Here is a 27,828-nt window from a genome sequence, read left to right as displayed (position 1 = left end):
ATATGGATTTCATGTAACAGAACTAAATTAAAAACTAATCGACTAAAGTATATTTTATTAATCACACGCCATTAGTATCAAATCAATCTACGCAATGTACACAGATTTAGGTCTAATTTTCTAAAACATTATTTATTACAATACAATCACGCTGTATTTTATTTACTGCATTGATTACAGTAACATATTCAAACTAAAGCTATTCATGAATTTTTTTGATTGTGTGCAATATAATAAGTCACTTTTATGTAACTTTAAAAATATCAATTCTACGCATATATGATTGGATTCGACTATCTCATTTTTTGAAAACGCTTGCCAAGTGCCACGCTTGGGCATCCCTACATATTTCAAATTTTGCGGTAGCGGCTGGGCGTGTGTATTGTTTTTATTGTTCAGATAATTTCGTGTTTTTATGAAAGAAAGTGCCTTAGTAAAGAGAAGATGATTCGCAATCCTAGACTAGAAGAATTCCAGATGGATACCAAACCTACACATAGGTCTGGACGGCAATTTTTATACAATGAAGAAAAGGGAGCGGTGCTCGGGCGAACACCTGAAAGTTGGGGTTAGTGAACTATTTTCAGAAACTTTTTTATTGCAACATGAAAACATCTTATTCGACCAGGTTTTAGGATAAAATTTACAGCATTTCACTCATAATGTCTGTGAAATTTCGGTTGTTGTTTTGTGGGCGTGGCTTTGTTGTATTCACAATAGTGGCGTAAACTAAAGTTTTTTTACAAACTTCTTACAGTTTTCACTGACTTATAATATCTTAGCAGTATATTTCATGTGCCATTCAATTCAAACATTCATTGACAAAGATTTTAGTGAACATTTTGCTGTTCTCAAAGTGTATGGTAAATCACCTGAAACTTTCGAATTCCAATTTTACTTTTCATTAGCATCTAAATGCTAGTATATGTCTAGAACTATAGTTGTCTGCTTTATGTATGTTCAGTAGGCAGAGATTGACATCTTTTAGCATATAATGATCAGAAATAGAATTCAAATGACATTGTTAATAGCAAGATTGAAGAATAAAGTTAGGCCTCATTAATATTTTTCCATTTCTTCAATAAACTGCTGTAGGCACTAATCACATTAACAGGGTACTAATTGATATTATAATATGTTTTTATTGCTAATCTACGTATTATACTGAATGTTTATTTATTTTAATTCAAAATATCAGCTACAAATTCATAATGAAAATTATATTAGTTACTTATGGGAAATTTTTGGCTTTGCAAGGTACAAACTTTATTGAACTTAAGACCTAGAATGGGAACTGAACCAGTATTGAAACAGTCTTCTAATTTGCATATCAAAATTTATTATAATTATATAGCTAAATTTGTATATACTATGTATTTATGTAAGGTATGTTTATTAGTTATCTGATGCTTAAAAAGTCAGTCTCATTTGTCTAAAGGCTTTACGCTGCTTAAACAACTTTGATGTCAGATTAATCACTAACCAATGAATGGAATCTGGTTCCTGTAATATCAGCTTTACCTAGTTTGCTCAGATGACTTGTCCAAAGATATTTATTAATTAATACCAAAATATATATCTTTAACTACTTTTAACTTATGTAAGATGGAAACCAAAGGTCATCCTACCAATCAAAGGCACCTGTTAATCTAATTAATTAAAAACAGTGTCATATAACCAGCTTTGACTACAATTGTAGCTAATCTACTTAGAAGCCATAATATCTGTCTGGCCAGTTGTAGCGCTGAGTGGGATAAATACTTTGGGGATAATATACTGTGATTTGTTTATGTAACATCCTTTAATAATGCTGATAGAGTGTTTTGAAAGGAAAGGCAGGAAACGGGCTAAGGATATAAAACTTTTTTACAAGAAAATATTGTCTCTTTTGAATCAGAGACTTGGTTTTGAGATGGTTAGCCTTTTAATTTGTAATTTTTGAACTTTAGTATTGTGTATACTGTATATATTGTATGAGGACTTATAAAGAGATTTTTTGTCACTGTAAAATACATATTAAAATGTGTTACACATAGTTCTGATTTCAAAACCTGTGTAAGTACTGCTGTAGTAGTTTAATAGTTAAAACATAAACATATTGAACAACTTCATTTAACATTTGTTGGTCCTTTTGTTGTTTATTCAAAGCTATTAAACTAATGAACTCAGTAAATATAGTATGCTAAGTGTTTGGGTAAATGTAACAGTTCCCACTTTGCTTTGCAATGGGTTTAACTCTAATCTGTTTAGTGAAGACATTACATATCAGACACATTGACACTAACTAAAATCATACCATACATAAACAATCTAGTGGTTAAGAAAGGTAAAAAAGCCTCCATAAAACAAAAGCTAAATCTATACTTTTTTTGAAGAGAAAGTTACCTACTTATTTATTATTTACCAAAGAATATTAAAGTATACTATATGCAAAATATAAATTTAAAAGGAGAATGAGACCGTCTTGATTGCATTGAAGTACTTCATCAATGTCCACTGTGATGCTACTAGAATGTCTGCTAATCTGTTCTGTATTGAAATCTAACTTGTTTCTTTTTCTTTACAGGTAAAATCATAACATTCTACCTAATATTCTACGCGTGTCTGGTCGCGTTATTCTCCATCTGCATGGTGACATTTCTGCAGCACTTCATCAACCCTCGAGTACCGCGCCTGCAGCAGGAGTACAGCGTCATCGGCACTAGTCCAGGGTTAGGCTTCCGGCCGCTACCGCAGGACGTGAGAAGCACTCTCATCTGGTATAAAGGAACTGGTTATGAGAGTTATAAGTATTGGGAAGACCAGCTGATTGATTTTCTTTCAGGTATGTTATTTAAGACTATTTTTTCTAGTTTATATGCTTGTTTATCATATACTGTTAGCAGGTTAAACAATATTTCTAGCGGCCGTAAAGCCACACCTGGTGGTTTAGTAGGTAAGCCCACCTGTCTGGCGCAAGAGTCCCACATAACCCTGCACTCCACACAGGATGCAGGTGTATGCAATGCATTACCATAAATCATGATTATTCTATATATGGATATGGATGATTTATTCATGGCATTGGAGCATTTCTATGGTTGAAGGGAATGCTAAACATCCTAGGCAGTTTTTCAGATAAGAATGCATATTAATTTTATGTTAAATGCCATTGAGTAATTTCAATAATTAGAAAATAGTTGGACCACTTCCTATATGATATGAAAGAGATAAGTTTTTATTTTTGCAATGGGGCAAGTCTATCACAATTTTCAAGGCTTATTACTAAACTTCACACTGCTATTGAGAATTTATTTTATTACTGGAAATTCCAATAGCATTTTTACTGCTATGATTACAAGCAATGTTCTTTTTTATGAAGCATGTATGAAAAATACTGTAGTTATATTTATTTATTGTGTTTCCTACTACCTAGTCAACATCAAACTATATTCTATCTACCACATGGCCCAAATTAGTTATACTTGTAGTTCATTGATATGAGTACACAAGAACATTATTGTAGGGCAAACATAGTTAAATGTAGCCATATGTTACTAGACAATGAATGTTCAGATATTGAACTGGCCTAGTTAGTTTATCAGCTTTCTCTAACATTGCTAACATGCTGGAAGGGACTCTTGGTCCTTAATGACCTTAGGTCTATTGAATAGTGACTTTTAAATGCCTTTTTTTATTAACCCATTCCTGTCCCACTGCAGGGCAAGGGTCTCCTCCCAAACGAGGGGGCGGGATTAGGCCTTAAATGCCTTATTGAAAATAAAATCTACAACAAATCTAAGCATAATTTAACATTATGATTATATTATTATAAATTATTAATGTTGAATGTGATAATTCATTATTTATCTGTTTCCTTGACGTTTCGACCAAAATGCACCGGCCGTGATCCCATGTTTATTTTAGATAGTGGACTGCCCCATTTTCATCCTAATTCGGCTAATTTGCATAAGATAAGAAATCATGCTATATATTAGGAACCTTTCACAACCGGGCTGTGGTTTGGAAGCTACGCCAACGTATAAAGCTTCCTTTAGTTTTATTATAGAACTAGCTGACCCGCGCAACTTCGCTTGCGTCACCTAAGAGAATGGGTTAACATTTTCCCCGTTTTAGTAACATTTTTCGTTGCTACTCCGCTCCTAATGACCGTAGCGTGATGTTATATAGCCTATAGCCTTCCTCGATAAATGGGCTATCTAACACTGAAAGAATTTTTCAAATCGGACCAGTAGTTCCTGAGATTAGCGCGTTCAAACAAACAAACAAACAAACAAACTCTTCAGCTTTATTATATTAGTATAGATGTATAAAAGTTGAGGGTCGTAATCCATGTTTCGAATCCGGAACAAATATATTGTGATCAATTTTGGTTGTAATTTTATTATTTTGAGTTAATCGTCCACAGCATACATATAATAATCACAGTTTTTTCCCATAAGAGCAGGCAAGAGACTAGAGAAGTAATAATTATTTTAGTTTTAAAGCTATACCTTATTCCCAGTGTACAAGAAGAAGGGTCAAACGGCGGGCGCTGGTCAGAACATCTTCAACTGCAACTTCAAGAGTCTGCCGCCCCCCGGCAAGGTGTGCGACGTGGACATCCGCGGCTGGGACCCTTGTATTGAGGAGAACCACTTCTCTTTCCACAAGTCCTCGCCTTGTATATTCCTGAAGTTGAACAGGTGAGAATATTAGCCACTGCTACCTTTATAATGTGTACATCATTTTACCCAAGAGAAGAGACAAACAGTCGCGTCGCCATCTCTTCTTATTATACTTTCCGAACTGGTGGTAAATTAGCCTAGATTAATAAATGATGTGACTTTAACTACTGGGGGACTGGGGAGAGCCTCCCCTAGGCATGCAGCAGGTATTGGGCCTTAAGACCTCTATGCTTCTCTACATTGGTGAAGTGCAGGTTGGACACTAATGATGATTTTAATATTCAAATATTATGACTGCTTTACAGAATATATGGCTGGCGTCCAGAGTTCTACAACGACACCCAGAACCTGCCACAAGACATGCCGGTCGACTTACAAACTCACATTAGAAACATCACTGCCTTCAACAGAGATTATGTAAGTTACCGTTATTAGTTACACCAACTATACTAATGATATTGGTACTATTGCACTTGTATCATGTCACGGCTTTTAGTTAGCTAATGCAAGACCTTAACTCTCTCCCATATATGCCAGATTAGTGCCAACTTAGTATAAAATTAGATCCCTGACAAACTTATATATAATAAGGTTTGCTGTTACTAAATCGTTTTTTTATTTAAAAGTTTTGCTATGGCAGTTTTTACCAAATGACAGAGTGTTCTATGTAACTTGGTAGAACTGCACGTTTGGCGCAGTGGTTAAAGCGGCCGCCTCGCCGCAATAACCGTAGCGCCGCGTGTGGTGGGTTCGAATCTCACCCGGGACAAATCTTTGTGTGATGAGCACGAGTATTTGTTCTGAGCCTGGTTGTGAATTATCTATATAAATATGTATTTAGAAGTATATAAGTATGTTTATCAGTTATTTGGTTACCATAGTACAAGCTCTGCTTAGTTTGGGAAAAGAGAAACTAAAAGAAAAAAAAATGGCGGCGAAAAAATATCACTTTGCGATCGGGCACCGAGTTTCGGCAGCGCAGAGGCTGTCTGGTCTGCTAGTTAGGTACATTGTTTTTAATCACTTTCTTCCTTTTCCAGGCCAACATGGTATGGGTATCATGTCACGGGGAGACGCCGGCGGACAAGGAGAACATCGGCCCCATCAGCTACCTGCCCTTCCCCGGCTTCCCGGGATACTTCTACCCCTATGAGAACGCAGAGGGATACCTCAGTCCACTGGTGGCTATTCATCTGCAGAAACCCAGAAGTGAGTATTAATTAATTGCATAAAAAATTGTCTGCCTCTGTGCCACGATTGAATGCGTATCAGACTGCTGATCATGACGTCTTAGGTTCGATTCTCGGGTCAGGCATGTACTATTGTTATTTTCCAATTTATATCCATCAGAATATTTTTTATAATAGTTTGGTAACGTGCCCCGTGTATGACATTAGGCTTAGCCCTATTACACAGGACTAAATATCAAGACGTGTATTATATTACTGATTAGTTGTGTGTTAAATTTATTACGTAGCATCGTAGCTTAGTAAAAACAAATATTTTTTCATTCCGGGACCTCGTTTTAAAAAGACAACTCCGTTTTAATTAAAATTACGAGACACGAGACAAAACGCAAATTTCCGCGACATTCCCGAAAATCCCGGCCATCTGGCAATCCTATGTACATATACAGGGTGTCCCATAACTCAACGATAATCCGAGACAGGATGAAAGGCCAAGTCATACCGGTTCTAGGAAAAATAAAAAAAAAATTCCATATCACTTAGTTCAGCAATAATAGACACTTTTCAAAAAAGTTAAAATTCTACACCCTTGGTCGCATTTTCAAGTCCTGTGATCACAAATGTCACAATTTCGCTGTGTTTTTTTTAATTTCGTGATCTTCATTAAATATGCTATTAATCGTAAAACAAATTAATGCACAAAACATTGTTAATTAAATAAAAAAAGTTAAGTTTTAGTGAGTCATGGTTCACAAAAATATCGTTAGTTAACTTTGACGCTTCATATTGAAAAAAAAATGTACTACACTACCCTTGGCAAGTTATTTCAAAAGTTGGCGCATTTAATCAAGATTTCAAAATGGTGCAACACTTGTCACTTTTCTTGCCATTAAAAATGATATTTTTATTTGAACGACGAGTATCCTCGAAAATGGATCGAACGCAGTGGTACAATTGTATGGCGTCCTCGTTCCCGCGATCTAAATCCAGTAGATATTTTTTACTGGGAATGCGTAAAAGAAAAAGTCTATTCGAAATCAATACAAAATCTTTCAGAACTTCGCCAGAAAATTGACACAGCGTCAGAAGAAATGAATGCGAGGAATTTTGCTTGACTGGTGCAAAGGTCTTTTGTAAGGCGTTGCAGAGCCTGTATTCGTGCCAGAGGAAAACAATTCGGAATTACTTTAGTTTAAGGAGAATAATTAAATAAGAACGATGGTTCGTTCATTCTTTTTTTTTATTATCATTACCTATTATGTTTATTACATTAAATATTGGTTTTGGACTGACTCAATTACATCTTTACTAAAAATAATTGCTTTCCTCTGGCACGAATACAGGCTCTGCAACGGCGTACAAAAGATCTTTGCACCAGTCAAGCAAAATTCCTTGCATTTATTTCTTCTGACGCTGTGTCAATTTTCTGGCGAAGTTCTGAAAGATTTTGTATTGATTTTGAATAGACTTTTTCTTTTATACATTCCCAGTAAAAAATATCTACCGGATTTAGATCGGGGGAACGAGGAGGCCATACAATTGTACGACTGCGTTCGATCCATTTTCGAGGATACTCGTCGTTCAAATAAAAATAACATTTTTAATGGCAAGAAAAGTGACAAGTGTTGCACCATTTTGAAATCTTGATTAAATGCGCCAACTTTTGAAATAACTTGCCAAGGGTAGTGTAGTACATTTTTTTTTCAATATGAAGCGTCAAAGTTAACTAACGATATTTTTGTGAACCATGACTCACTAAAACTAAACTTTTTTTATTAAATTAACAATGTTTTGTGCATTAATTTGTTTTACGATTAATAGCATATTTAATGAAGATCACGAAATTCAAAAAAACACAGCGAAATTGTGACATTGGTGATCACAGGACTTAAAAATGCGACCAAGGGTGTGGAATTTCAACTTTTTTGAAAAGTGTCTATTATTGCTGAACTAAGTGATATGGAATTTTTTTTTTATTTTTCCTAGAACCGGTATGACTTGGCCTTTCATCCTGTCACGGATTATCGTTGAGTTTTGGGACACCCTGTATGTATGTATCCACATTATTTTAACCTAATTATGTGTTTTGTTCACAGCGGGTATAGTAATCAACATAGAGTGTCGTGCGTGGGCGCGGAACATCAAGTACGACAGGAGAGAGCGGCTCGGCGTCGTGCACTTCGAGCTCATGATCGAATAACCTTGCAAGGAGGTAACTGGTCTCACTGATTTATTGGAAACAAGTATATGCATCTATTTAAAAGTATTATTTAAACCAATTGACTCGTGACACTTCGCGGTCTTAGGTATTGACTTACATTTTTAACCCTCCCTGGACTTCTACAAATATTTCAAATTAAATTGAGTTAAATGTCTAGCCGTTCATAAGTTTTGGCCGGAGTATAATAATTTTTGAAGCACCAGCACCAGCTTCATTGAAACCAGCCAACTGTGTAGGACTGCTCATAGCTCGAAAAACTCAGACAATATTTTTTGGACTGACCCAGGATTGTAACACGAGAGCTCTGACCGGGAGATTCATACGCTACCAACAGCGCCACGGTGGCAGTAATTATTTATTCAGTCATTCATAGCTAACAATAATTCAAGTATAATTAATTTAAGTATGTATTTAAGTATGTATTAATTTAAGTATGTACTTGTTTTTTATCTAATAAATCAGTGATACGACCAGCATCATTAGGTAGCTGCTAAAATTTAGTATTTTAATTAATAGGTTTTAGTGTTTAATAAATTGTGTGCGACAATCAGCTAAAAGACAGTGATTTGGATAAATACATTTCTGCCTTACTCTTAAGAGATAACAGGCGTGATGTCATAAGCTGTCAAAGACTTAATAGAATCTCAAAACAGACAGCTGATATTTATATATTTTTACTGAAAAAGTAGGACTTCTATTTCAAATTGATAGCCTGGGTTTGATTCCCAGACTGGTAAATCATTTGAAATATTCTCAATAATATATGCAGATTACTATTATATCCAGTTAATGGAAAGACAGATCTTTTTATGATATAGGCTCTCTTTGAAAAATCTTAAATAAAGACAATTTTGAATTAAATCAAAAAGTATTAAAGAAACTTATGAAAAATGAATGAAATGAATGAATACTTAAATGTAAGTCCGTCCATAATGTAATAAGGATTGTAAATGTATCTTAAATTTTGTTTTTTTTTGTATGTATTATACATAAAAATATGTATGTGTTTGTGTTAGTATATAAGGATATTAAATCAACTATCTATTTACTCATATTTAATCTTATATTGTGCATTTATAAGCATTTCTGTAGGTAATCTTAACAAATGTAATATTTTCTTAAGATAACCCATTTGGCAATAATTTATATACCTGACAATATTAAAGATCTGTATGCGTATCACGTATCTCAGTTGACAACGAATGTACGAGGTCAGTACATTTCTGCTTTGACGTAAAGTGTCAATCACTATAATCTAAGGTAGAAAACAATGTACAGCATAGTGACTTTCACATAATAACTGAGATACGTCATATTCCCCTGAATTACAATTACATTTATTTTAATATACAAGATTTGAGTTATAGGCGCGTATTTTGACATACAAACGTGAGATATGATTAGAGAGATATAATCGTATACGTGCGCGTTCTTACGTATACGTGTTCGTAACAACGTACGAAAAATGTAAGTCTTTATATGAGACAATATTACAGTCTAACAACTTAGGAGTAAGCCTGGTCTTGCATATTGTATCAAGAATATCTATGCATTCCGGGCCCTCTACTAAGAAGTTCGACCATTTGCGAATGTATGTGTTTACGCGCTGAAAATACGCAGCTATCTTTTTCATTTTCTACTTGACAAATCGTTCTTGTATGCCTAATTTTATTTTGTAGACATTGTAAAGACAGAAATAGGTTTTTTGCCTTTAATTTTAACACTATTCTAAAATCTGACGTAGCTTAATTTTTAAGACTGACGAATGATATATCTAGATTTTTTTATTAATTTTACACAAAAGACATATCCGTACTTATAAATGAATGATTTCAATTTTATATACTTTTACAATACCTATGTTTTATATAGTTATTTTTTATACTAATATACTTACTTTATGTTACACGAAACATCGACTTAGTACCAGTTTCGCAGTTTTACACAAATATCAACATCTGTCAAATTGTACCTGTTAACTATTTGGTACTCATTTAAAAGTGGTGGAACTGTTGTAAACTCCTGACACATAATGTTGATCTTCTTTTGTATGAACAAGTGGTTTTATTTCAAGGATTAAGTGAAGGTATAAGCTTCTCAAACATTGTAGTTCCATACTTATAAAGCTCTGAAAATGTATTTCTCAAGAACTTTATCGTGTAATAACCAGTATCCAACCATGAATTGCATTCCATATTTTGGGTACCTGTTTATTCTATACTGTATCTAAGCTTTTAAAATTTTATTCTAAACGAAAAATATATTTAAAAATGCTCCATTTTGATATTGAATCTCAATTTCCGTCCAAATTACGTGTATTGACGATATTAAAATTTAAGAATTTTGTCCAAATATATTTTATTTGTAATGAGTGTTTGTTTGTGTGAATGTTATAAAACGTCCATATCAAAGTGCCTGCGAATGTATTTTTAGTAAATAAACAATTTTGAAAATATTTGCTGTTTTTTTTTAAATACGCACCAAACCATTAGCCTAGCCTTTCTTCCCACTATGTTGGAGTCGGCTTCCAGCCTCACTTGATGCAGATGAAAAGCAGTATTTTACATGGAATACAACTGCCTATCGGACTTTCACAACCCGGTTACTAGGGTTATAACACGATACCCCTCGGTAAGGATTGGTTGTCAGACTTTCAAACTTCTGACTGCTAGGAACGACTGTCAAAGGTCTTAGAAAAACGAAAGACGCCTATTTGAAGCTGTTAGGGCAAGAGTGGCTCAACCATAAATGTTTGACTATTGGTCTATCTTACTGTTCCAACAGTCGTTACTAATTGGCGTTGTGAAAGTTCTTGGCTGACAATAAAGTGAGCCTAGGTATTTTTTTCAGATAAACCCTGAGGTCCCTATTGCTATGATGGTTTGATTTGTGAGCCATTTTCAACATCTTTGACGGGAGGATTCTGTATTCTGGAGTTGATATTTAAGGCGCCTTATGATATTATATGAGCAAATTTTTTTCCGTTGCCGAGCTTAAATGTTACTCGGACAAAGTTGATCATTCAACTGACTCAACACAAAAAATCTGTCCTCATACCCGGGTAATCGTTCAATCTCCAGGCACAGCTAATTTCTAGTTTAGGTATGAGCTCTTATGACCTGTATTATTCGTACTTGTAGATTACAAACAAAATCTATCCCATCAAAATCAGCCCGACTTTCAAAGCAAAATAAAACTGATGAAACGGTGGAGTTAAGGTGACTATCTCACATTTCATTACATACCAAATCACTACTTTGGTTACAGGTTCGATTACTACACATTTTGTACTCTTCAACCTAAATTAAGTAGACGGTTTTACAGACGATAAATAAATATAATACATTAAAAACTTGTTGTCATTATTAACTATACAACCCAACTAGCAAACGAAAAGAAACCACATAAAAACAAAACCTTAGTATCACTATCTTCAAATTAATGTCCCTCACCATCCCACCTATCTTTCTCATAAAAAACAAATAAATAAACACGAACCGGTAAAGATTACCACATAACTACGACATTCCGACAAAAAACAAAACGGCCGGCCGTACAAGAGTGCATGCATAATGAATGTCTGTCAAACCACGGCTAAAACCGCGCCGAGCGACACATGGTTCCCTTGCACGTGCACGGCTCTATGTAGAAGATGACGTGCGGAATAAGACTTTTAGAAAAACGGCTAATTGTCACCGGATGACTGTAGCTTTTATTAGGATTTATTGACCGGTTTGCTGTTTCTTGTTAAGATTACGTATTTCCGAAATGATGGTAGATTCTTAATTTAGGCGTATGAATACTTGTACAAAATAACTGCGTTGAAACGTTAGGCATTCTAAGGTAAAATGCGAGTTCGCGTTAATTTCCGTATCCTTTCATATAATAAACATGCGACGCGAAAGTTTACAAATTATGCTTGTACAAAAGTTATGTAACTACTTACGTAAATAAATTAGAATATCTATTTTGAATTTCAAATTGATAATTTTTAATTTGTTTGTTTTCATTTTATTAGAGCAATCTGAAGTTTTATTTTACTGGATAGACGTATCTGATATCTGTCTATCCATATGACAAAACATCACGGTTAAGTGGTTATAAAGCATTTTATACAAATAAACACTAATGGGCTTTTAAAAATAGACGTAATCATTTATTAAATTCAGATTTTATAAACCAAGTAAACATTATTCTTGGAATCATATCAAAACTAAATTATCTGCGTTTCAGCTTTCAATTAATTACTTCGTAAACGATGCATGAATTTGTTCAGCTGGAAACCTACATAACATTTATTTATAGGCAAGATATGAAATATGCAACATTTACGATAAGTTCGCTTTAAACATGAATAACGAACGTGAGTTATTTAAATGTTGAGGCAAATTATTATGAAAACAATGACGATAACAATAGGCCACGCTTTATCAATTTTACTAGATAAATGAGTGACGTTGTTTCTAGTAATTGCTGAACTTATTTGCATAGTATTGAGTCAATTAGAGCATTATTATAATGATTTATAATACTTAAACCTCTGAATAACCCTCCTTTTACGCAGTCGGGTAAAAACACCGTGTACCTAATTATAGAATAGGTACTGTGTAATAAAGTATCGTAAACCTCAAAAATCTAATGGAATTTAAGACCCGTAATTATCAGTTATATATTACCATGTATCTACCTATACAAAACGATTAATCATTGAACTTTATAAATACAAGTCACTTTACCTGTAATAAAATCTAAAAAATAGTTACCTGACAAAATGCATCATCTAACAAAACATACCTAAATCCCGTCATTTAGTTAAATCTCCGATCGTATATCAACGTTAGCGACATACACATGCGTACGCGCAGTGTACCCGACACCGCCACGACTGACGGTCGCGTAATATTTACTCCGAAACTCGTAAATAATAAATAAATAAATAAAATGACTACAAAAGTAAACGGGAATATGGACGACTGGGTTCGGACCCCACCACCCCAGGGCTCATTCTGTCAAAGATTCGCCAATGTGATCTATAACCCAGAAGAAAAGAGCTTTTTGGGAAGAACTCCAAAACGATGGGGTAAGTCTTTGAAAAATTGTTGTTTTTAAATCAATTCTTAAAATAGTTTAGGGCTAAGAATTCCCTTCAAGGGCGTTGAAAGGTAACGCGGAAAATAACTTTGGAGATCTGAGATTATACACATAAAATAGGGCACGGAAAATATTTTTTTTAACAAGTTTTTAGCAGTTTTCCTGTTCTTGTTACATCTGAAAGTTGTTATAAATTATTATCACAATATTTCAGATCATAAACAACGGCTATCACAATTGTTTTGTTTTTAAAAAGTTTTTTAACATGAAAAAGTAATTGCATAAGAAATTGCACTTTGGTTCTTTATTTTTGTTTGGATCTAGTAGGCTTTGCCAAGTCGGGGTCATTGAACGCATTATTTCTAAACTCGATGCACTAAATTTAGTTTTCCATATTGTGTTAGCATTTCAGATTGCAGTGTTTACTTAAATCATGTGAATTTTCATGTTAAACGATAGATTTCGTAAGATTACGCGTAAAATATGTAACTGTTATAATTTAATACTTCTATTGCATTGATCAAAAGTACATCTAAGAAAGTATAGTTCTCCTAAGCCCTGTTTCTGAGGTACATTTAGCGGTAGTTTGTTGATTCAAACTGTCATATTTATATCAGCTTAAACGCTATTGAATAGATAAACTACCGCTAAATGAACCCCAGAAACCGGGAGCTAGAGACATCTTTTACAAATGTGATAATAATATTGTTAAAGTATACATAGAGAATGCTAGCATATTTTATGAATACCTATATTACACGCCCATGTTTAGGTCACTTATCTACCTAGGGTTAACTTACCTTAGTCACCTTCTAACTAATAATCTTTATACATTTGCACACACCTTTCACCTATTTAAAGTCTTCAATCTTTATAAATACGAAATTGTCACACACGATCAAAACGAAGAGCACTATTTTTCACACCTATATCTATCTATCTCCAAAATCAATCTCCCTTTTCAAGTATCAAAAACAGTAAACCACAAAAGAAAACGATTTATCTATCTCTCTTTTATACTTATTATCAAAATGTAATATTTAAAACCACAAAACACTTTAGTTTGTCAATAACCATTTAAAGTAATCTTGACAATGAAATTGCTAATTGGCCACGCACTGCGAGTCTACCCGCCGTAGCTAAATTTCAAGCCGCCATTACCTACAGCGATAAATTGTAAAGTGTATGCAAAATTATAAACATGCACTTGTAACAAATGTGAAGAATAAACGGTCTTTGTTTACAGAATATAATTTATACTTACATTTTAACATAGCGTAGTTTAACTACTGATTCTTATTATGCAATATTATGGTATTGCTAGGTATAGGTACATACAGATTGCTTATCAAAGGGATTTTTGACACTTGCCGTCACTTTATCTAATAGATAAATCATCACACTCTGATTGCAAGAGTCAAAAGCTGTGAAACACATGCGCGTGAGTGGGTTTTTATGGAAAAAAGATCTTTTAACGTTGCACTTCTACCCATGCCGATAAGTCTTGGTTAATCTGCTTTTCAATATACTTTTGTAGGGCACTACTTTTGAAACAATGTAGGTATAATAATCTGTAATGCTACTAACAGAAAGAAAGGAATATCATTCTAATCATGAGAAAACGTCATTTTCCTTGTCTATGTGTCTAAGATTTGGATCTCTTCAAAGTTTCCGCGGCATCAAATCAAATACACCTACCACGAAAGCTATCCTTCATAAAATTTCATACAACCAAGAAGTTAAGCATCACCATTCACCACTCACCAGTTATCAAACATGGCTATAAAAAGATGTTCATTTTCATTTCTTTATTGTCAAGAAGTCGTACTATCAAGCACATTATAGTAGTAGGATGTGGCGTGCCGTGGGTGGCATCCATAAATCATAGCACACATCCTGGCCCAGCGACATCTGTAGGCCATAATAATATAGATTTAGTTCCGCTATGGAAAGAAACCCGCGACCCTGAGTGAAGAAGGAACACAATCAAGCCCTAGATGCTTTGTAGCTCAATGGATATTGATCGTTTTGGGTTAAAAACTAACATAATTTAAGTTAAGTACAACATCATCGATAATGTTTTCGAAAGAAGGCTTATAATGCCACTAATGCTAATGTAAATACAGTGCTTTGAAGGTAGCCACCGCTAAAAGCATATAAGTACGGGTCTGGTTGTAGTTTGTGTCCGTTGTTTGTATGTTTGTAAAAGTCCCCGCGACACGAGAGCAAAATCTTGTGCGGGAGTCGTCTTAAAAAAAGTTCAGCTTTATCACATTATACCTAGGTCAAAACATCAAGCATTACCTACCTGTTTCAAGCTGCCATTAAATCAGCTACCACCATATTCATAACAAAAGTCTATCTTTGACGCAGCAAGGCCATGTAAAGATTCATTCTTAAAGACTACAGGAGAATCTAGCTAGTAATAGCACTGACAAAAAACTTCCGAAATAAATCGAAACAGGCAGTTAGATGAATATGTTGAATTGGTTGAAAGACGTTGTTAATATAAGCAATGATCATCTCTATTGGATGCTATGACTGATTTACTGTTCATCATTCATTGATATTATGAAAAAAACTAAGCGTTTTTGCTTAGTTTTTTTCATAATAGCTTCACTTGATACAACTGCCTGCCATAAGTATTTCACTTAGTTATAATATATTACAATTATACCGAACATGCTGACCCGCGAATTTCCCGCTCGCGTGTAAAAAGAGTAGCGTAAAGTCTTCTACATTCCTAATACAACATTTTATCAAAATCGGTTCAGTGGCTTTACTGTAAAAACGTAACATGAATCATCGAATGACAGACAAATCTAGTTCTCCAGAAATTACAAATGTTGTAACTCAAAAAAACTGTTTTAAATTCACTGCTTACATGTTAGGTTAGGACTCTTTTTTCTAATATGTGCCGTTAGAGCAGTTACATAATCATGAAAATAATGGTGATCAAACCAAGTAATCATAAGGTGCCTTGAGTGGCAGATTAATTTTGCGAGTGCCAGCTAAATCACATGGAAATAAAATGTTTATATTAACGAACCATTGTTTGCACTATACGTTTCTATTTTACAAGATATTATACAAAACCTCGACAGTGTATAATTATAATGGCAAATTACTATAATAAAGTTCCCATCCAAATGCCTCTAAATATTAATCGGTCTCTGCCAAAGTGCTCAATGTCTAAATCTGAGCCAACTAACTTAGTATCAGCCGGCATCAGTAACGTAATACAAGTTAGCAAGCTTATTTAATGTTAATAGGACCGCTAGTATTTACCCAAGCAACAAGATTCACGAGTGTAACATCGTCTGTTAAAAATGTATCGATTTTACAGTTTTTAATGTACCAATCATGAGAATATAATGATATTGATAAGCCTTATATCACTTTCCTCGACACCTCGTGATTAGCAGTCGTATACAGTACTCAAAACTTCCTAAAATACTGGTAGGTATTCAGCTGCATCAGGTGCGACTGGAAGCCGAGTCTAACAGAATAAGAAGAAAGACTAGGCTGATTGATTGTACAGTATTCAAACCGAGTAGGTAGTCTGATGTGTACAAAGCATTAGTCAGCTGTTACCAGTACACAACTATTGATATATTCGATTACAGTCCATACAAGCGCAGTGTATTTGCGTGATAACTATCACTTACGTCATCGATCCGGCGCACGCGCATCCTAATCTGATGCACGAGATTTACTTACCAACGCCTACTCGTAATAAATTAGCGAACAACTTCTGTGCGGAAAGATTTCCCGAGGTTTTCCGACGATGTGCTACTAAACCTATTTCAAATATAATACAAAAATTGTCGTGTCACAATGTTAGTTACCTTACTACTCTGATCTGAAATGGCTGGACCAAATTATACCAAATTTTATATGCATATTCAGTAAGTCTGAGAATCGGCTACTATCTATTTTTCATACCCCTAAGTGATAAGGGTTGTCTAACTTAACTTTTTTTTTAATTTATATACAGAACAACGTTTGCCGGGTGTACTAGAAATGTAACGAGAAAGAGAAGGGACGAATGTTTTCGTATCTTCCGCTCGTGTCTACATTATGAATGATTTTAGATGCCCTTTAGTTATTAATTATTGGCTTGTTGCCGTTGGCCTGAGCTCATCCACGTGGTAAGTATAATTTAGAAACTGACACTTTCAGTTGTCGTTGGAAACATCGACCAAATTTGGTAAATACAAGCTTTTGCATGTTGCAGGTTGGCGATTATTGAACTAGTGTTTGCATTTCTATAAAGAGAAACAAAGGTAAACTTTTAATCGTGATACCTTTGCAAAACAACACGCCGTTAGTATAACAAATAAAATAAAAAAAAAATGTTATTAACAACTCACACACGGTCATTTGTTTCCAAACTACTGTACTATGGTAACCATATAACTAAAAAACATACTTGTATACTTGTTAATACATACTTAATTCTTAAATAGATAAATTAACAACCAGGCTCATAACTCAGAAAAATATTTGTCCCGGGTAAAACAAGAATACTTACATCTTTAAAACTTCATAAGGTGACTATTATAAACTCTCGAGACTTGTACACATAATATTTTAATGCAACGGGTCTTAAACGCGACTGAAAATGAAAGGTTACGATACTTTATCTGTTTACCCAACGTTTCAATCGAATTGCAACGACCGTGGTCACGGGCTGACTGATGTGGCTGCTAAGCGTCGTCTCCTTACGGCGCGAGTTTCTACGTCTACCCTCACTTGGTCTTCACTATTTTTAAAGGTTTTTTAACATACCCTAAAATTCGTATATTTTTTAATAGTATAACTTCTTCTAAGAGTTTTATTGTTTAACTTGTATTTATGACTCGTAACCTAGAGCCGAGAATATTGATTTCTAAGAAGCATATTTCCTTAACGATAGGTAGTAAAGTTCAATCGTTTCAATGAAAGCTTGATACCGGTTGCCAATGTTGCAATTTAATTTCTTCTGAAACTACTAATGTCGAAACGAATCTATGACCAAGATTTGACCCACTATTACTAGTATATTGGATCACTCTTTTATTCATTTTTCAGTAAAAACTAAGTTCTTGGTTGTGTTATTAAATTGCTTTGTGTTAGATACAGAGTAATATTAGTATAAGAATTATTATAAGCTTTAACTTAATTTTGACATTTCTTTTCGGGCGGAGGCGTAAGCCAGGCATTTTCTGATATTTCGATCATATTTATCCCCTTCAACCCCTCCTTTCTTACGACCCTATGTAGCACATTGGATAGCAGTATGTCCTAGAACATCTTTATTTTATACTAGCTGACCCGCGCAACTTCGCTTGCGTCACATAAGAAAGAATGAAAAAAAAATCCCCGTTTTTGTAACATTTTTCGTTGCTACTCCGCTCCTAATGGCCGTAGCGTGATGTTTATATCCTAAAGCCTTCCTCGATAAATAGGTTATCTAACACTGAAAGAACTTTTCAAATCGGACCAGTAGTTCCTGAGATTAGCGCGTTCAAACAAACAAACAAACAAACAAACTCTTCAGCTTTATAATATTAGTATAGATAAGTAGGTACAATTTTAATGGTATCGCAAGGTAATTACCAGCGATATCAACATATCTAAATAAGCACCGGTTAGTTTGTCAGATGGAATCTTGACAGTTGTTTCTATGAATTTCTCGTCACTTTATCCATCGAATAGGTAATCCGTCACTACTCCAAACACGTAAATTTAGCCCTTTACTTCGCAGTACCTACGTACTAACGAAATGTTTGTCAGTATTGTTACAATGTTGCAGTATAGTGACACAGTGACAGTGTGCCAGCTGATTCCCTTTCGATATAACCCTCAATAAACAAGGCTATTGACCTGTGATCTTTAAATAAACTTCATGACAAAACAATTAATTGATTTGAACTCTAAAACGTTTTTAATTGAGAATTTTTAGACGCTTTCTATAATGAATTCTTTGTGGGTGTACTCAGTGTACTGTTAGGTCTCTTTTTCGTAGTTTAGATTGCTCTACAACTCATTTCTAGTTGCTTTTCTCCGTGCTTACTCTTGAAGAAGTTTCGGTAGAATGAAAGGATAGCGGCTGGTTTGTCAACTTCTGGATAAGCATCATTTAACTCATCACGTAGAATACTAAAGGTTTATTTAATACGTTTTCTGTCACTCTATTTAGCAGTCAGGTTATCTATTAGACATACACAGATTATACCGGTGATGTCTTGCAAAAAGGTCATGGCCAGATCTAAGGATGTGAATGAAGCAAAGGAAGTTTGTAAGGATCGTACCAAGTGGCGTTTGGTCTCTGTCTATCCAAGGAACAAGGCGTGATCTTGTGATGTTTGTGTGTATGTATGTTATCTATTACTGATTAACAAACTGTGAAACTGAGCTATGAGCACCTCTTGTTTTCGAATACATTAGTATTCGAAAACAAGAGGTGACAATAGCTGAAATTAAAATATACAAATAGTGTTTTTCAATCTTTCAGACAAGAGAATAAAACATGATACTATATATTGAAGAGATCTTTGTATGCAAACAATTATCTCCTGGAATTATTCTCAAATATACATAGCACCGTAAGATCTTGCAGTATTTTAACTATTTCCTAACGATTTTACAAGCTGCATTAATGTTGAGTGCAGCCTTGGTGTAAAAGTAGAATAGACAGACATGTGGTCCACAGTAATAAACTACCGACATTGTTGTTTGAAACAATATACAATGTTTCATACAGACATAAGACTACACCTGAAAGTGTGGGCGGAGGTGTATAAAGTACGTAAACGTTTTGCCATTTATAATGTTAATCCCATGTAATGTTGACTGCCTCCTTAGCGCCGTGTTTAGGTCGCCACGCCACGTCATTGCATCGAGAGGTTGAGTATAGAGTCTGGTTGTGCTTTGTGTCCGTTGTTTGTATGTTTGTAAAAGTACGACACAAGAGCAAATCTTAATGCGGGAGTTGTGTTTTAAAAAAATGTATTAGAAGGTAAGCTTTTTGCCGTATATCGGGCATGTTACTAAACTACGGACTACTATCACTACTATTGAGAATATTCCAATTAGTAAAGACCAATAGCTCTTTGCCCCACCCGGTTATCAATTCTAAGACCTCGTTTTAAGCCTACTGGCTAGACCACGAGTGTAGTCAGACATAGAATGTTTCATGCAAGTACGAAATCAGTTACTAATTTATGTATCAAACTTTGCTGCTGTGGAGTTAATCTCTTTTGGTACTTTACGATCCAACTTTATTTCATTAACTGTAATTATAGATTTTATTCTCTTGCCTTTTATTGACTTGCATAAAATATCTGATGAACTGCATATATTATCAATGCAAAGATATAAACCAGTGTGTACTATTGATGGACGGTGGAAATCGCGGGTGAATACTAGTTTTTAATAGAAACGCATACAATTCAATGAATATGATTAAATGAGGAAATGTAGATATACTCGTACATAAATATTACGATACGTTTTATTTTTATGGGATTGCTGACTTCTAAGAAAACGCCGTATTTATACATTTATATTTAAGTAGAAAAGTATAAATTAATACGACTCTGTTGTCATCGTTAAGATACATGAAACCTTTGAGAGTTGCATTTTACTAACTAGTAGATATCTAAGGCCCGGGTTAGATTACAATCCATTGACATAACAAAGAGCTTTGTATTTTTAAGTTACATTCGGCTACTGATAGGGTAAAATATCAGGCAATTCCAAAACACTGTTTGTGTTTAATACCACTAACCAAAGGCTAATGCAAGGCTGCAGAACTTCAACACTTTTCTTCAATTCTAAAATCTAGGAATTATGCGCTTTAAACGCAAAACTAAAGTCAGTTAGAAAAATCTTACAGTTTTGAAATCAAGAATAAACTTGTTGTGATTTAATCTCAAAGGTTTAAGGTGAAACAAAGACCTTATACTTGAAATTTGTTGCTCAAAAAACAGTTTTATATAATTGCTAACTCATTAGCAACATTGCCAAAGTGCAAGGTTCATAAGTATATAAACATGAATGAGACTGGCACGAGTTACGTACTGACGTGGCGACGGAAGCTGAATCACGCTCCATGGGAGAATTCTTGGCACTTAGCACCATCACACCTTGCATCGTTAGTTAGTGAAACCGAAATTTTGTTATTGGGTCAAGTTTAGTAAACTAGTTATGTAGTTGCTGGGACGCGGAGTATCCAATTGGAGGTACCGCGTCCTGGCCACCTTACGGTGACCGTCGAAGGGACACCGTCAAGTTTTTAATCGGTATGCCCAAATTTAAAAGCCGGAACGCCTAGCCGGCGGGAGAGCCCGACAGACCCCCGCTTCCTCCCTGCAGCGGGACATGCAGCAATACATTTTCCTGACACAAAAGGTAGTTGTTAAAGTATAAAATAATAAAATAAAATTAACTTTTTTTGTATTCGACTTGGATATAATTTGACAGGCTGACTATGTGTCTGGAAAGGACATGGGTTTCGCCGTGGCTGAAGCCAGAGCCAAGCTGGTATTGCTTAAAGTGTGAAAAGAAAATAAAATAAATGTCTTATGAACATGACAGTCGTATTCCTGTTTCGTGCTAATTCGTGGTGATCAAAAATTGTACTTAAACTTTCTTTTGCAAGTAATCAAAATACTTTAATTAAAGCCTAAAAGTCTAGACAGTCTTTAAGTTGAAAGACTTTTCCTAATTTTCGTTTCCCTTTTATCTTTTATCAAGAACATAGTATTGAAAACATGGGATTTGTTAAACGGTTTCGGAGTTACCAAGATTATCCCCAACATTAAAATTACGTAGCGTTATCAATATTATGAAGACGTTATTATTGCAGAAACGAATCAATAGAGCGAATTCGAGCGAGTTCAATAAATCAAAACACAGATAACATTCACCTTGAAATAAAACTTTACATAACAAATAGGTGACATTTCGTTCTGACTGATCATTGACCACTTTCTTAATTAAAGATGAATCATGGCTTCTTGTCGGAGATAAGGAGAGGTTTGATTGAGCTCAATGTAGAAAGATCCTTGAATCTTTAGCGCGATTCTGTACAGACGTTACCATCGAGTATTGAGAGTTTGACATTTATAATGTACTGCCAAAATAGTTTTTTCGCAGGCCGGTAGAGGCGCTAAACAGATTTTAGTGTAAAATTTATGGACAGCTGGTCGGTTGTCGGTAGTCAATAGTAAAAGACAATCGAGCTACTTATCACTCTACCTATGCTGATATTACTTTTCCGTAAAGCTTGCTACCCATATATTCGGTTTGTACGTTTGGTTTGTCAATATTAATCGAACAACATGACTGACTCCCAGTAATTTCTTAGCTGACTTGCGCTGATCGGGTTCATCTACACATATTTGGTTTTGCCGCCCGGCTAGTAATACTGAAACGAATATGTGTAGCAACTGGTAAGTTAAGACAATATCTCATTTAAACAAAATAATTTCACAGAAACCTTTTTTAAGATCTATCAAATATTTTTTTAGCATTCTCTTGTTTTACCTTTTGATCAGCTTTACATTTAAGATATTACTGTTTTTTTTTCTTGATGATATCCTCAAAAAAATCATCTCACGCCGTAGCACGCCATTGCCAATAATTCGAAATAGGAGGCGACTAGTTCAATAGCAACATCGATACTTTAAAACCACCTTTGTCTAGTAATTGCTATTTACTTCTGCCAATAAACTAAATCAACGACCTAAACCTTGAGTTTATCTCTAAGCTAATACACATGACAATACTCATATACATATGTATATATGTATAACAGTTGCATTAAACAAACAGAGGACACGTGTTAGCGTTCGTCCGCGTGTGGGCAATTGAGGTGGCGCGTTGATTGATCAGTGTTAGTCAATGTTAGGCGGTGGACAGGGCTGCTAGGCCACTGGGAAATATGGAATGGACTATCCAGTAATGTAATAATATGGGACTATTCAGGTGCCTTATCCAGTAATGGGAACTTTAATTTTATTGGTAATTTTTTATGATGTTATTCCTAACCTAATGAATATATGTTAATTATTACAAAAAAAAACGATAAGGCATTGTTATTGCCATTCCTGCGACTAGAAGGCCAATTAATTCTCTGGACGGAGTTAGGAAGTTGAGGTGATAGACTTTCGTGCGTCGGAGAGCACGTAAAACGTCGGTCTTGCGCCTGACCTCTCACCGGGTTATGAGAGTGAAGGAATAGAGAGTGTACCTGTGTATTGTGCATACACTCGGGCATTATAAACAAAGTCCTGCATAGATGGCCAGTTTCAATGAAACTGACCGTCGTAGCCGGATATCGGCTAGGAGGACATTATTTGCTCGGCAAAATCATCTGTCTATATTCGTATCTGACAGCCCTGAACTCAGTGACAGTAGCGACATGTTTGGGCTTCATGCTGCAGACTGATTGATTGTGCAATCGTATTCTGTTCGATTCTAGACGTTATGACACTTTGTATTACAGAGAAATAGTTTTAACATTAAACCAGCTTATTTACAACCCGGAGACTATGCGTGAAAAGCTGTTTTGCGTGTTCTTTTGAAGATTCTAAAGTAAATAAAAATACTGTAAAATTTGAAAAGGATAGTTTTAAAACATACTTAATATCACGCCTTTTTCCTACAGGGGTAGGCAAAGACTAAAGAACGCCACTTGATACTATTCTTACAAATTTTCCTTGCCTCATTCACATCCATACATCTTGTCATACAGGACCGCTGGTTACGAGTACTACGTACCTGACTGGATAGCTTTACTATAGGATCAATAAACACATATATCCAGCATTTGTCATTAAAATTTGCTTATGTTTAAATGTAGTTTTAACGTAAACTGTTTATTACCAAGGAACAATCTCAAAAACTGCATAGATAGCCCATTTAAGATATTTTTGATCATTACTTTTTAATATAAATCTACATTTAATATCGGACACAATTTTACTATATATATAACAAGATTCTTTCAGCTGTAAAACGTAATGTGAAACTGAAACCGTACCTATATTTAGTTAATGTTTATTGTTCTTAAACGGTTTCACGTTTATCGACGAGCAAACAAACATGTCTAAATTCTAATCAATGATCAATCAAACTATTGCTTGAAGGTCTGTTTGTTTCAACATGTTCCCACACTAAATGGTAATGGAGTGAAGCTCTAGTTATTTTTCTTAGTTCATCTTTAATAGTTACTAGAAATAAAACTGTGGTTGGAAATATTAGAATACATCGCAGTAAGTGACTATAAGGGCTTGGATAAAGAACTAGCACTGTTATTATTACGGCATATGACATTTTTTTTTTCACGGCATATAATATGACCTAGTGATGCGGAGATATAGATAGGATACATTTTTTTTGTTTAATAAACAACTCCCGCACTGTGTTCTGTTGTCGCGGGGAGTTATACAAACTTACAAACGACGGACACAAAGTACAATTATTTGTGGATCGCACAAATAACTCTTCCGCATGGGATCGAACCCACGACCTTCCGACCTAAACCAATGCGAATGCAATAATTTAATGTAAATAACAATATTTCTATCATGCTTACATACATGAGCATTTAATCGTACTCCATGTTAATGCCTATAGAAAATCACACAACCAAATAGCCAGCCAGTAACAAAAACCAGTTATAAATCCGAGGGTCGTGATCAAAAGCCATTCAAATTGCATTCAAGTGTTCATTCAGATTGTGGCCTCAAGGACGAGGGGACGGGAATCAAACGTGAGACTATCCGGTACCTGCACGGTTTATTATTATTTATTAGCACTGGTATGACTGTTATAGAAGATAATATACCGTCTAGATATTTCTATGACTTTAGGAACTTTGGGTATTTCACACAAAAAATGCTGTTGAGGTAATATTTCAAGTTTGATTTTTCAAAACCACCTATAGATACGCTGACTGCATTTTTTCACAAGACAGGCTCTACAATGCTTTCATGCCTTCGATTCGTAGTTGACTGAAAGTGTACCCAGTACCAACACTGGTTGGTAACTTAGTAAATCGTTTAACAGCAATTGTATCTGGTTTTAATCGCATTATATAGCTTACTTAAAATGATAAACTTGGCAATTTAATTATTTTTGATATTTATTCCACTCTAACTCATTTTCAATCAGTCAAAGCTGTTTCTAACGAAAAAAAAACCTTATTTAAATCCTCCACAACGTATTTCAACTACTATATCATACGACACTAAACGTCTCAACGGTCTCCTAAATCACATTTAAAACGATCAGCTGATTCTATTGCCTAACGGCTGACCTGACCTCAAGATCCCCCAGCGATATCACTTAGTCCCCCAGTCCCCCCAAGGAAGCAGGTATAAATAGCCCGGCGTGATTAAGGAACGGGATATGACACATCTTCAGGTGTCTGATCTTCCGTCGGAGTTAAGTGGAAATGTCAATGGAACTGAGTTATGTGAGGTCTTTACTGGTGAATAAAGGACTTTTATAACGGTTTTAACTGTCATAGAAAATATATATTATTATGACAGTTGTAAAATAAGGAATAATGTAGAAGGTTTTTATTTTCATGACGGTTACAGAATAGAGAGAGAATCATCTTAATCGAAAAAAAATAATTTACAAGTAGGTATTTAGGCAAATCGATGACATGAATTAATCTTTTTATGCAGCTGTATATAAAAATCTTTCATCAGCCTAGCCTTTCTTCCAACTATGTTGGAGCCCGCTTCCAGTCTCATTGGATGCTGCTGGATACCAGCATTTTACATGGAGGGTCTGCCTATCGGGTCTCCACAACCCAGTTACCTGGGTTATAACACGACTCCCTTCGGTAAGACTATAGTTCTCAGACCTTTCAAGCTTCTGACTACTGTTAACGAGCGTCAAAGATCTTTGAAAATGACAGCGGTGACCCACAATGTAACGTGCCTATTGAAACACGGAGTAATTCTATATGTAAAAGATGGTTACCTATCCACAGAACAACCTCGGTAAGCGTGACTTAAACTCAAAGATCGAGCCGCACGGCTGTTGTTAACTAAGCCACGAGCTCCTCATCTAGTCGCTAAGCTAACTCCGGTAATTCACAAAGCTTCCTGTGACTATTATTAGCTAGAATACTTTGTACAAACGATGTAATGATTACTTATTGCAAGGTCGTGTCGCTTCACCGGTCACTTGTTCAATGAAGGGCGCGCTCCCATTCATTCATTCGTTCATTCGGCTATCGGGTTACTCGGCTGTACAAATGGGACAGTATTTGTGGGTTCAATTGTGACAATGGCTTTTAATCGTGAGGTTCCGGGTTCGAAATTAAAGTAAAAAAAACTTTGGTGTGAAAATATGTTACCATCTTCTTCTTCTTAGCGTGTCGATGGCAAACAAATTATAATATTAATTTAAAATAGTGTATAACACTTTCTGTCTTGCTATACACTGCCAGCCCAGTATTCAGCTACGTGTATAGCGTTTTCTGTACAGCTCATAAGGTCCTGGTATGAGCAAGAGTCAGGGCACTCCGGGCATGACAACATGTGGGCCATGTCCTCTGTGGCTCCACATCTACAAGAAATATTTGACCTGTCGAGGAAACCCCACCTGGCCATGTTCTCCTTGCATGTTACCATAAAAAAAATAAACACCAATAATATGATGCAGAGGTGTGATTATTTGTATATATGCTACTTATTCTATTTGAATAATTACATATTTAGGTAAAGTTAAATGGCAGGCTTAGCTGGCAGGCTCAGAACAAAATACCAGCTTATCACGCTGATATTTGCCCTTAATAAATGGGATTCAAATCCACGATGCCGAATACATCAACAATTGAGCCAAAAAGGACTCTTTGACTCTTGCAATGTTTTTTGTTAACTTCACACACACTGTCACTCGGACTCCCATCTATTCTTCGTACTTGACAAAGGTGCCTTAACCTAGCTGGGCTTTATGAATCAACGAATGCAATAAGTACTAACTCTTATGTCATAAGTAGACATTATAACCAGTATTCTATGCAAATGAATTATTCATAAATACATATGAATGATATTAATTGAAGAGAATACGCAATCGAATGAAAATTTTCCACAATTACCTTAGAGAAAACAGTGGAAAACTGTTCGTGTATTTAGTGCATTTCATTATAGGCGTTTAACTCTCGTATTTATAGAGCACTTACTTGAATAATGTATTCTGACGAAATTCCTGAATTCTAACTTGAATGGATTTTAAAATAGTAATCCTTTACCGGTTAAATATGTACAAATATATAGATATCGAAAATGCTTAGCCATGTACATATATTTTTTTGTTAATGTGGTACTTTTGAATACCTTTATACAAAAGTTTCAACGACATCATAAACAAATGCAAATTTTACCATTGATTTAATAATGGAAACAACAGCTTAGCAACTATAGTAAGTAATATTATAGTGACCGTAGTCAGTCAGCAAGTAGGTACCATTCCTCAATGCAAGTGTCATATTATTTCACGAATAATGCATTGATTACTTTTATAGAGCAAGTTACTTAACTAAATATGGGCAACATCTGATATTGCAACAATATACTACATTAAATATTATCATGTTTCTTTCGGTCCATAAAAAGAGTCTTTAAAACTGACTGATTTCAAACGCATA

The 27,828-nt window shown here is 35.0% G+C and overlaps 2 protein-coding genes across 2 annotated transcripts in view; both read left to right on the top strand.

The window, feature by feature from the left end:
- The first annotated feature begins 338 nt into the window (after positions 1 to 338).
- LOC142987158 (sodium/potassium-transporting ATPase subunit beta-2-like) lies at positions 339 to 10,530 on the top strand. The gene is made up of 6 exons (XM_076135728.1): positions 339 to 568; positions 2,567 to 2,824; positions 4,505 to 4,685; positions 4,973 to 5,084; positions 5,708 to 5,876; positions 7,951 to 10,530. The coding sequence occupies exons 1-6, from the start codon at positions 445 to 447 to the stop codon at positions 8,052 to 8,054; spliced, it is 948 nt and encodes a 315-aa protein (XP_075991843.1). The 5' UTR covers positions 339 to 444; the 3' UTR covers positions 8,055 to 10,530.
- A 2,386-nt stretch (positions 10,531 to 12,916) lies between these two features.
- LOC142987157 (sodium/potassium-transporting ATPase subunit beta-1-like) overlaps positions 12,917 to 27,828 on the top strand; it is a 28,710-nt gene continuing 13,798 nt past the window's right edge. Inside the window, exon 1 of the mRNA XM_076135727.1 lies at positions 12,917 to 13,155. Coding sequence (XP_075991842.1) covers positions 13,017 to 13,155 — 139 coding nt within the window. The 5' untranslated portion in view covers positions 12,917 to 13,016. The remainder of the gene's footprint in view (positions 13,156 to 27,828) is intronic.

The sequence above is a fragment of the Anticarsia gemmatalis genome, chromosome 3, assembly GCF_050436995.1.
Source record: "Anticarsia gemmatalis isolate Benzon Research Colony breed Stoneville strain chromosome 3, ilAntGemm2 primary, whole genome shotgun sequence".
NCBI classification, from domain to species: domain Eukaryota; kingdom Metazoa; phylum Arthropoda; class Insecta; order Lepidoptera; family Erebidae; genus Anticarsia; species Anticarsia gemmatalis.
This window is presented reverse-complemented; position numbering and strand designations above follow the sequence as displayed.

What these genes read in the sequence shown, in the direction of transcription:
- LOC142987158 (XM_076135728.1), top strand. Translation starts at nt 445, where the DNA reads ATGATTCGCAATCCTAGACTAGAAGAATTCCAGATGGATACCAAACCT. An exon ending in ATATTCCTGAAGTTGAACAG is followed by an intron (nt 4,686 to 4,972) that starts GTGAGAATATTA and finishes ACTGCTTTACAG; the next exon opens with AATATATGGCTGGCGTCCAG. An exon ending in CTGCCTTCAACAGAGATTAT is followed by an intron (nt 5,085 to 5,707) that starts GTAAGTTACCGT and finishes TTCCTTTTCCAG; the next exon opens with GCCAACATGGTATGGGTATC.